We start from the raw sequence: 10696 nt of genomic DNA, 5'->3' as shown, positions 1-10696 counted from the left end.
AGCCAGCAACAAACTGTGAAAACGAAGATCACTCGACCAAAAATGTCAATGACACTTTTAGTGCTGAGACAATCGTTATTTCATGCCGACACAAACACACGGAAATGGTCTGACATGGTCCTGGATTCATAGCTGCTGTTGATGTTACTGCTATATTTAAGCGACCGGACATCTACCAGTTGGAGGCACGTCAGTCTATCCCGATCAGTCTGCACAGTTCCAGTTCACTCTAGGGAGATTCTACGGTTGATCGGAATGTTTCGATTTCACTAGCAATTGATCATTGATCTATAGTCCAAGATAGGAAGTAAAAAATCTCGATCCATTCGATCCAAGCCACATGGAGCGCGCTTTTTTCTTTTTTAAGAAAACACAAAGTACTTCCGCGAAACCGTTAATCTCTCACGTGAGTTCATTGTAGCAGTTTCACCAAGTTCCCCACGAAAGCCTTGGAAGCACCGGAAGGCAATAACAATCAGTTTCAGCTCGTGGAAACATCTACTGTTAGACCTGCAGCTACCTTTTTCGCGTCAGATGATCATCATACCCCTATCCTCAGTTACAAATACGCCTGTGAAGGGTAGTTCCGGCAAAGCGTGGTTTTGCAAGTGGTGGACCCTCAGTCCACGAGGATCGACAAGAGAAATGACCAATCCCAGGCATTGCGCTCGATTGCACGAAGCTCTCGTAGAGGCTACTGAGCCCTAGTGGTCATGGCGCAAGCACAGGCTGTTTTATGCAATATCTAGGACGGGGTAGTGAACGATAATCGATAATCGATAATCGACAATCGACAATCCAACCGCCCTTCGGCTAGCAGTCGAGCCGTCAGAGCCCCGTGCGTTACATGCGGACGGGACAAGGCCCGGAGTGATCGACATACTTGCGCAACAGATAGCGACGTTTCGGGGCAGTTTCTTTGTTAGTACTGTACCTGTTTGTTGGTTTGTTGGGCGCCGAATGTCGAAGCGAGGCATCCGAGGGATCTCCCTTCTCGTGAACTGCTTTTTGTGTCATCTATTTCAGGCCGGCATGAACTGATAACTCAGTGGTGGCTGCTGCAGTGTAGATCGTTGTCAAGCACGTGGCGTTTTTCGATAGAAGTCTTCCTGTGTCCCACTGACAGCCACGAAGTTGACGCTATTGGAGTTATTGCCAGCCACCAAGCTGGAGGGGGTCTCCTGGGGCGGCGTTGATAGGGTGTGCAAGTCCGTAGAAAGAAGAATGGAGCCCGAGCTAAGGATAATTTACCCGCGTTCCCAAGGGAAAGCGGCATTCGTTCGGCGCTTTCTCGCGAGAATCTTCCGCGCTAACTTCTGCATCCGTGCCAATTGATGCATGTGGGAGTGTAGGCCAAGTACGGAGTATTATGTCACAATAATCAGATTTAGAGTCTGGAAAATAGGAAGAAAAAAAACATATGAAACAATAGTTTTAAACTCTGGCAACGGTCTCGGTACTTTTTTATGCTCTGTTCGGGGCGAACCGGTTCCATGGTTGCAACACTCGTCTCTGCCAGATGTCAACCCGCTTCAGACAACGACCTGTGCGCTGCAGAAACCAAGGATTGTACCTTTGATCTCCACAACGCTAGTTAGCTGAACTCGTCAAGCTCTTGGAATCACTGGTCGACGTTGGCTCCGGTCTGCAATGGGCCCGCATGGCATCTCCCATGGTGGGCCGAACGGGTGAGGCATGGATGCCCCCTCATGGTTCATAGCCCGAAACAGGACTCGAAGCTCCACGTTCAGCCAGGTACCCCTCTTAGCGGCCCAGGAACTTGGACCATGATAGGCCCCTCTCATGTTGGCTACCTGATCGTCGTCGACGGCGGCCAGCACCCGCAAGGCTGTCGAACTCTGTCGGGGTTCTTACCTGCGTGGTTCGCAGTAGAAACGGGGCGCTCAGACGCTGATACGCTCACTGACCATGCCTCGAGATGAGTTTCGAGCTTGAATTTGTAATAATACCTCCTGAATGCCAATAGTCCTGTCCTCGTCCCTAAGCTTATATCCTCTAGCCCCTCGGTGGCTGACCGGCATTTCACAAAGCTAGTCCTATACTGTCCTTTTCGATATTTTTCCGGGCGTCATTTGAAGCCACGGATCTCCCTGTCTTTCCTGTTTCTATTGACTCAAGAGGGGCTAACCCCCACACTGGCCATTTCTCTCTGCACCACGCAATGGTGTATTAAATGCAGTTGGCCCTGGCTTGATCTTCGATTCCATTCGGACTTTCTAACTATTCTGTTGTCTAGTCTAGATCTTCGGTGATCTTTGGCTGCACAGACCGACACTCTTTTGTCCTAAATAATACTCGCAACAATGACTACACTATCAACCTCAAGGGGCCAGGGGGCTCTGGCCGTCAGTGCTGTCTTCACCTCATTGGCAACATTTGTGGTCCTTGTCCGCATCTATACGAGAGCGTTTATGGTGAAGCAAATGGGAGCCGATGACTACGCCATTATGGCATCCTTAGTATTTTCATGGGTCTTTTTTGGATTATTTGTGGGAGGTCAGTGCATTCCATCCTATCATCGGTGATGTGAACTAACTCCTCGCAGAGGTTTACCATGACATGGGACAACACTTCAAGCTCATCCCAAATGCAGTCTATGTAGCTCAAATGACTGTGAGTACTGACACTTCATGGACAATGAGCCCCCGGCACTCTAAGGGTCACTATTAACCTTGTTTTCCAGTATTTCTGGGCTTCAGTCCCAATCTACCAGACCAGTCTCTTCAGCACGAAGATCTCTATGCTGCTTCAATATCGACGAGTATTCTCAACACCGCGGATGCGTCTAGCGTGTGCCATTTTCCTCGGATTCATCGTCGTCTACGGAACCTGGTCAGTCGTCAGTGCCTGGGCAAACTGCGTCCCTCTCGCCAAGTTCTGGGACCCGACAGTGCCAGGCTTCTGCTTCGACAAAAAAGCCCTATGGTTCTCGAACTCCGCCATTCACATTCTCACGGATTTGTTGATTTTGATATTCCCAATGCCCGTCCTCAGTTCTCTCCAGCTCCCCAGAAAGCAAAAGTTGGCCTTGATAGGTGTTTTTGCCCTGGGTGGATTGTGAGTATACTCCACCATTTCCAACAACACATTTACTAACAAGTATAGTGTTGTAATCACCACCATTCTCCGTCTCCACAGCCTCCTAGTTATTTCCAACTCCGATGATCCAACCTGTAAGTACACATCCAGTCTCCAACAAGAACCAAAAAAAAAAAAAAAAACCAATCTTCGAGTCTAACAAACTTTGAACAGACGACAACATCGGTGCTGCCTCCTGGTCCGCCGTCGAATGCAATGTCGCCATCATCTGCGCATCACTCCCCAGCACCCGGGCGTTCCTTTCCCAAATCCTCCCTCATGTCTTCTCTACTGGCAGCAACGGCTACCGCAGTAAGACCCGACCCTCCCACACCGGTCGCAGTGCCCTCACCGGCAACACCGGCAACGGGAACACACAAGTCATGGCATCCGTCATTGGCGGTCGGGACCCTGGGCGAGACGGGTACGACTTGGATGACCTATCCCCTGATGGCTCAATCCATAGCTTCGAGAAGGAGCAAAAGAGCAAAGAGGAAACGTTTGCTGGTATTAAGGTGACTACGCTCATGACGCAGGAGTCGAAAGTTACGGCTCTTGGAAGTCATAAGACGGAGAGTGCCAGTGAGCTTGTTTGAGATGATTTCTTAGGTCTGTTTATATTGTTATATTGTTATGATTCGTGATGTCGGTAGTTATATCCTATTTGTTCTTGGTTTTGGTCTTGACGTCTTTCTTTTTCCCCATTGGCCGTGGGTTTTCTTGACTACTTTTCTTTACCTGTCTTAACTATACCTGGGTCGGATGTTATATGGTGGAGCCCACTGGGAGGTTGTTTTTATTATTATCTATGCGCCTGCCCGAGCAGGCACACCTTTACTACCAGTGACGGCGTATTATGCTGTTCTGGTCGCTTTATACTTCCATGTTGGGGCTGCACGCCATAATTCGGCACAAACAATTGAATAAACAAAACATTGAAAAGATTGGTTGTGCTTTCATGTCTTATTTGAATGAATATTGTAATTATAGGGAGAATTGCGACGACTACAGACTTTGAAACCAGTTTCACCATGTCTCCTTAAAATGATTGATTTCTAGAACTGTGTTAGGTGGTTATAAGAAACTCATTTCCGAAAAAACCACACACAAAGCCGAGTGAGAGTTAACATGAGATGGAAAGGCCGAATGGGCTGAAAGAATCGCATTCAGTTCAAAATCAAGAAAACTTATACTACAGGTATACCTATCTACCTACCAATCATTTGATATACGAAATGAAATGCAAAGTATAATTATTATTTCATTTGCCTATGGAAATAATATATCCTCTACTCCCAAACATTAGAGAAAAGGTCATCAGAACCACCAAACCCGCCAGCCGGCTTGGTTGAGCTAGTTGTAGTAGTGCCCGACGAGACGGGAGCAGCACTAGTCCAGCCTCCAAAGTCCTCATCAGCCGCCACAGTAGGAGTGGGCTTGGGAGGAGGGGGCCGGAGCACCCCAACCACCTCCAATGTCGTTGGGGGTCAGGGTATCGGGGATCTTCATCATGGATGCCGGCGCAGGCGCAGCCGGGGCAGGGGCAGGAGCAGAGTCGGGAGTGCCCCAAGCATTACCACCCCAAGGGTCCATCGCTGACATGGTGGCAGCGGCCGCAGTTGCGGAAGGCATTTGGGGCTTGGGGGATGTGGTGGGCTTGGGCTGGAACGAGGGGCTGGAGAGGTTGAATGCAGAGCTCATTTCGTGCTGCGGGGAAGTCACGGTAGACTTGGGCGGCGAAATTGGCGCAGGAGGCGGGGAAGAGAGACTCGGAGAAGAGAGACCGAACAGGTCATTGGAGAGATTATTGGAGATGGATGAAGATGAAGGGTTAGGCTTCGGCTGAGAGGAAGCAGAGGCAAAGCCGCCGAAGCCGCCAAAGTCCTGGTTATGCGAAGAGATGGATGTGTTTCGCGACTGGGGCTTATGGGCAGACAGTGTAGGAGAGGTCAGGCTATCGAATAGATCGCCACCGGCAGAGCCGGAAGGTGAGGTGACCCTGGGAGCGGCCGGGGTCGACTTGGCAGCACCGAAGTTGGTAAGGTTGGCAAATGGAGAAGGCTTCGGAGCCTGCTGGGCCGGGGGTGGAGATGTGGTTGATGGGAAAGTGAGGCCGCTGAAGGCATCGGTCAGACCGCCCATGTTTGAGGACGCAGAGGGTGCCGTCGGAGAGGCCATATCGCCAAAGGAGTTGTCCCGCCTATGCTGGACGGGGGCAGCCTGGGGCTGTGGCTTCGAATACAAGGACAAAATTGATTGTTTCAGATCTGGCCGAGACATGCCAGTTGGCACAGCGGGTGTAGATGCGGTGCTGGACGGACGGCTGCCGGACGAGGGTTGGGTGCTGCCAAAGAAGTCGAGGCCGAGCAACGAGTCGCCCGGCTTCTGCGCCTTCGGCTGTGCGGACTGTGTTTGTCTTGCAGGAGCGCGAAGAGCCGGATCGGTTGTGCTAGGGCGAGCGGGGGGAGCAATTGGATCATCACCGAACAGATCAATTGGAGCTTGTCGGCGAGCGGGCTGGGGAGGGGGTGCCATGCGTTGCGAAACGGTACGCTCAATCTTTGCCTTTTCCTGAACAACGGCAAGCGGCTGGAAGGTCAGCATGTGTTGTTCCACGCCATTTCGCATTGTAGTCCGAAACACTTACAACGTCATCGTCACCATCATCGAGAGTCGAGGGATCGGGGATGCCACCGTCCATCGCCCAGCGCTTGGTATCGTACTTGGTTCGGATGAAGTTTTCGATCTTACTACAGGCACGCGACGTTAGTGAGATGCTATCACATATAGTAAGGTCGCAATGCACTCACGCTTCCGAGGGGACATGGCCGGGCGCCAGTTTCGCTTCCCAGTATCTGTACGACATTAGTACATGGGCCGACACTATCAATTGCGCACAACTGACCTATTGGCTCTCGCATTGCCCCATTTCACAACACTCTGGAGTTGTTCATCGGTCCATGCATCGAGATCAACGGACTTGACTCGACTGATGTGCGTGCCCATTCCTCGATGAATACCCGAACAGCGAATGCAAATGAAGATACCCAAATTCCAAGACGCCCATCGAGGATCTAATCAAGAGAAATGTTAGTATGCAATGTGACCCGCAGCCGTGGTACCAGGCCCGCGTGAGCGGCATCGGAGGGGGGTCACTGACGCTTATTGCGCTTGCAGTCGGCACATATCTTGTTGGTCTCAAGTTTCAGCAGGCTTTTGATGGTCTGCTGGTTCTGGGCAGCCTGGCCCGGCGTAGCGCGTCGAGACATAATCAGTGGACGTTTGTGTGGTAAGAAAGGAGAAGAGAAACATTGGCAACCTCCCGCATGCGCAGGTGGCGGTCGGCAATGCGGCCTTAGGCGTGGATACGGTTAGTGGGACGTGCCAGCCACGCAGTTTTATATATATTGCTTTCCATTCAAGTTCTGTGTGCTATTAATGCAACGGCCGATAGATATGTAGGATCTACACACGTAGGATCTACACTCAAAACAAGTTAGGCCATTGATTTATGCAAGATGGTTGGATCCTGACTACGCGCTTGGCCCCCAAGGTCCGCGCTAACCAGCTTCGTTTTCTAGAACACTTTAAATCTTTGTTTTACATACTACATCCAATCATGCCTTCGACTTTTCCGCCGGCTTTCCAGAAGATCCCTGGTCCTCGGTAAAACGCAGACTCACGCTATTCACACAGTGACGCTCGTCAGTGGGGGTCGGATATCCTTCACCCTCGAAGACGTGACCGAGATGACCTCCACAGTTACTGCAGACGATCTCGGTGCGCTTCATGCCAAAGGTACTGTCCACATGTCTCTTTACGGCACCGGGAATCGAATCAAAGTAAGCGGGCCAGCCACAACCGGACTTGAACTTGTGATCGGCTGTGTAAAGAGGTGCGTCACATCCGGCGCAGTTGTACACGCCCTTGGTCGGCTGGTGTTGATCGTACTCGCCGGTACCGGCGCGTTCGGTGCCCTTCTCACGAAGGATGCGGAACTGCTCTATATCACTGGGTAAGCGAAATACTTGGTCGAAGGCAAGGGAAGGTAAATATACGAACCGGGATTCAACACCGTTCGCCACTGATCTTCACTGCGCTGATCAGGGTAAGACATGCTGCCGCTTGAGTCCTCGGGCTTGTGAGAGCTAAAGAATGCGCCAAAGAATGGAATAGTCGGGGCTGCTCTAAGCGCCTTAGCTCCGGGCGTAGAACGACTGTTCTTGCCTGGAAATCTTGAATGGGAGCGGGAGAAGGAGGCTGGCTGGAGAAGAGCGCGTTGCCTTAGGGGTGCTTTCAAGATGCGGGCTGCTTGAGATCTCATAGAGATGGCTTGTAGTGCTTGTGTGACAAGTGTTGTCAGAAGAAGTGGGCGCGATTGGCGTCAGGGTGCTTTACGTCATCATGCGGGGAGTCCGCGGCATCAGCGATCTAGATCTAGACGACTGCATTTGGAGGAATCGAGAATACCTAATTACTTATCTACGAACATTAATAAAATTTACTCATAAAGGACGAAAGGGGAAATGGTACCAAGGGCATCAAACAATGACCAGTAAACATTTTCCTTCAAGGAAAGCTAAACGAAACTCCCCCTATGCTGGGTATCGTACAAATAAAAAATACTGTCGAACAGATGGGCCCAGAAACTATACAGGACAGGACGATTGCAAGGCCACAATGAAAAAAATCGAAGGCACAAGAGAAAGAATGCAGTTACCGGGCACGAGCAGCGCCTGTGACCAACAAGAACCCTCGATCAATCTCCACTCGCCAGCCCTCCTGAATGAGCATCCTGCTAACTGCTGGTCCGAGACGAGATGTGCCGTCGTGGCTGTGGTTACCGACACCAGTGATGATCTTATAACCACCGTGTACATGTTTACCACCGCCACGGACATACTTGGCATCGCCAAGATTGTCCCACCAATATTGAACTCGCTCGCGGGCAATGCGAACCGCATTGGCAACGGTGATGCCGTGGAGATCTAGATCGTACTTAGTGGATTGGTTGTCCACAAGGCGATCAGACGCAAGCGACAGTTGAGCTCTTCCACGTATGAAGTTTTTTTCTGCAGACTCTCGGTAGACTGCTGTCGCAGCAGAAAAGAGGTGATTCGACTTGGAGCGGCGATAGCTTTCGCGTGCTTGGTTGTAAGCGGCAGAACCTGCCGCAAAATGAGCGTTCGCTGCTGCCGTTGCCTGTGCATAATCAGGTCCATCTGCGGCAACCTCACTGCTCCGGCTCCGAGATCCAGACCCGCCGACATTATCTTCCTCACTAAGGTCGATAGGTGCTGCGGTGAACTTGATAATGTTCGACACATCAGACAATGAAGGCCTCCGAGCCAGTACCGTTGCAAAGTCAGTCGCCGCTGAGGGCATGTTACTTGTGACTTTTAGAAGCCCGATCAGAGTAGTGGTTTGGAGATTGGGGAATGCTCCAGCGAGCTCGGCCACTTGTGTGAGCATAACGGGATCTTCGTCAATCTCGTGCACGTCCTTTGGACAGTTGGAAAGAGCAATCGATCTGATAGTGGGAAACAAAGACCCTCCGTTTGCGTGGTAAATGGATGACACCTTTTCTTTGGGCAGATCCGGAGTGCGCGAAGAGATAAACTCGATGTCTGCCTTGCCAGTTTCCCACTTGTTTAGAGGAGGGGAACTAGTGGATGAATGACTGAATCCCTGGCGCAGCTTCTGTTTCTTGCCCCGATTTTTCTTGCTCCCCTTTCCATAGCCGATGTCACCGCTACCTTCCATAAAACCATCGATTCCTTTGGGTACAGCGATTCTCGTGTCGTCATCGGCTATTTGAGATTCGTCGAAAAAGGCCAGATTAAGCAAAACATCCATGCATTTGGTGGGATCTCCACCGCTCTTCTTCAGACTTTGCGTGATATCAAGAAGAGATATTGTGGGAAACATTTGCACGAGTGACTCAATTGTTTCCTCATCTGAACCGCTTGAGAATTGCAGGGAGCCATCTGTCCCCACCGTGTACGCACCCTGAGATTTGCTCTGAGAGGAGGACCTTCCGTCATTCTCACTTGAAACCAAGTTAGATGTATGACTTGAGGTATCTGTTCGGGTGTGTAAAGTGCCTTGCCCATTAGGGGATGTGTGGGGCGAGGAGCCAAAGTCGCCTACTCCAGCATCGTTGGCTTCATGGTTGAATGTTCCTGTTGGATCAAATGGCAGATCCTCTTGCTCTAGAGCGGATTCCTTGATAGTAGAAAGAATTTGACAAAGTTCCTCGACAGCCGCCAGGTCTGTTAGGTCGAAATCAGACGCCACAGCCGCAAATAACGCAGAGTCCACTGGGGGACAGTAAAGCTTTTGAAGTTCCTGTTCATGACCGATATATTAGACACCAATATTTCATGTTATTGGAATATCATCAAGTCACATACGCTTAACGTGTTTTCACCGGAGTGATCCATTGTCCAGGGTGGGGTGTAAAAGCCAGACGGAGGAGATGGCGTGGTGTGAATGACATGCCAGTTCGCATCTGTTATGAGCCATGGAAGCGAGCACGCTTGAGCTTTTCTGATCTTGGAGCACCAAATTTCACCCACAATAAGCTCAGCGAGACCAAACTGGTGTTGCGTGTCTGATCTGAGGACGTGAAGATGACATAACGACGAGTCCCACGTTTCCACTAAGGTTCTTTTTCTGCTGGCTTTCTACGCCGCCTTTGCGCGTTCTCCACCCCCACACTCACGCCGCCTTTTGAACTGCCCTGTGTTCTAGACCGCCTTTACAAAACACCCCGACATCCGCCCAAAGGATGCATCGCGATTGAATTTCTTGCCAATATTGGTAAATGTGCCCCTCATCATGACATTGTTAACAAAGCTATACTCCTCTGAGTCGTTGATTGAGAGCCTTGCTAATTTTGTATCTTAGATCACCTTGAATGCCGTCGTGTCCGCATCTCAGGGCAGTTAATCGACGTAACGCCAGCGCCCATATCCTGACATAAGCAAAGTGCGCTGGGTTATGCGGGTAAACAAACGCTGGCTAATATGTCTGACATGTATTCGCACTAAATAACTCCTCTCTGTCACAATACCACAGAGTACTGAGCAGTCTGAGGTGGAATATGGAATTCGTGCCCAATGGTGTATGGCCTCTCCATATCTGACTGCAGTGAGTCTGCTTAGTTGTAGTGTTATTTCATTGCTGTAACTCTCGTGATAAACTAACGTCTCGGCACCATTTACAGGTGCCGTATACCTCAAGTTGCCTTATGGAAAGGAACGCCGAATGATATGTAAAAGTATCTTGGATTACCTTTCAAACTGTAAAAAGCAAGGGATATATAATCGAGCTTCTAGCTCGGAGGTAGATTAAATGGGAACTCGAAGTGGTCAAACCCATGGAGGGAAACCCACTACAAGCACAGCTTCTCGCTCAAGGGGGATGCTTCGAAGAAAACCCTTTTTTGGGGCCAAACACAATTGGTCTTGCTGAGCCTCATCCTTGCTCTTTTTAAGTTCTTCCTCCCTCCCCCTCCAAGGCAGCTCCACTTTATTCATCACATTTGCCTCTCAGATAGACTCCAGCCAGAGGGTTTTCGAGTATCTCGAGCACC

General features: G+C 50.3%; 4 protein-coding genes across 4 annotated transcripts; 1 reads left to right on the top strand and 3 right to left on the bottom strand.

Annotated features, from left to right (window-relative positions):
- Nucleotides 1-2324: 2324 nt before the first annotated feature.
- Nucleotides 2325-3695, top strand: N7443_008925 (putative integral membrane protein; the record flags this gene model as incomplete). The annotated part of the gene is made up of 5 exons (XM_056888981.1): nt 2325-2517; nt 2567-2634; nt 2705-3078; nt 3127-3194; nt 3274-3695. 5 exons carry the CDS (start codon nt 2325-2327, stop codon nt 3693-3695), a joined length of 1125 nt encoding a protein of 374 aa, XP_056738283.1.
- An 817-nt stretch (nt 3696-4512) lies between these two features.
- N7443_008924 (uncharacterized protein) lies at nt 4513-6368 on the bottom strand (the record flags this gene model as incomplete). Its single annotated transcript, XM_056888980.1, has 5 exons — nt 4513-5688; nt 5747-5849; nt 5910-5954; nt 6005-6173; nt 6260-6368. 5 exons carry the CDS (start codon nt 6366-6368, stop codon nt 4513-4515), a joined length of 1602 nt encoding a protein of 533 aa, XP_056738282.1.
- Nucleotides 6369-6716: 348 nt separating this feature from the next.
- N7443_008923 (peptide-methionine (R)-S-oxide reductase) lies at nt 6717-7423 on the bottom strand (the record flags this gene model as incomplete). Its single annotated transcript, XM_056888979.1, has 2 exons — nt 6717-7102; nt 7162-7423. 2 exons carry the CDS (start codon nt 7421-7423, stop codon nt 6717-6719), a joined length of 648 nt encoding a protein of 215 aa, XP_056738281.1.
- Nucleotides 7424-7815: 392 nt separating this feature from the next.
- N7443_008922 (uncharacterized protein) lies at nt 7816-9542 on the bottom strand (the record flags this gene model as incomplete). Its single annotated transcript, XM_056888978.1, has 2 exons — nt 7816-9447; nt 9513-9542. The coding sequence occupies 2 exons, from the start codon at nt 9540-9542 to the stop codon at nt 7816-7818; spliced, it is 1662 nt and encodes a 553-aa protein (XP_056738280.1).
- Nucleotides 9543-10696: the final 1154 nt, after the last annotated feature.

This window comes from Penicillium atrosanguineum (assembly GCF_028827265.1).
Source record: "Penicillium atrosanguineum strain IBT 20685 chromosome Unknown utg000007l_segment0_segment0, whole genome shotgun sequence".
In the NCBI taxonomy this organism is placed as follows: domain Eukaryota; kingdom Fungi; phylum Ascomycota; class Eurotiomycetes; order Eurotiales; family Aspergillaceae; genus Penicillium; species Penicillium atrosanguineum.
Note: the sequence above shows the minus strand (reverse complement) of the source record. Positions and strands in the feature narration are given on the sequence as shown.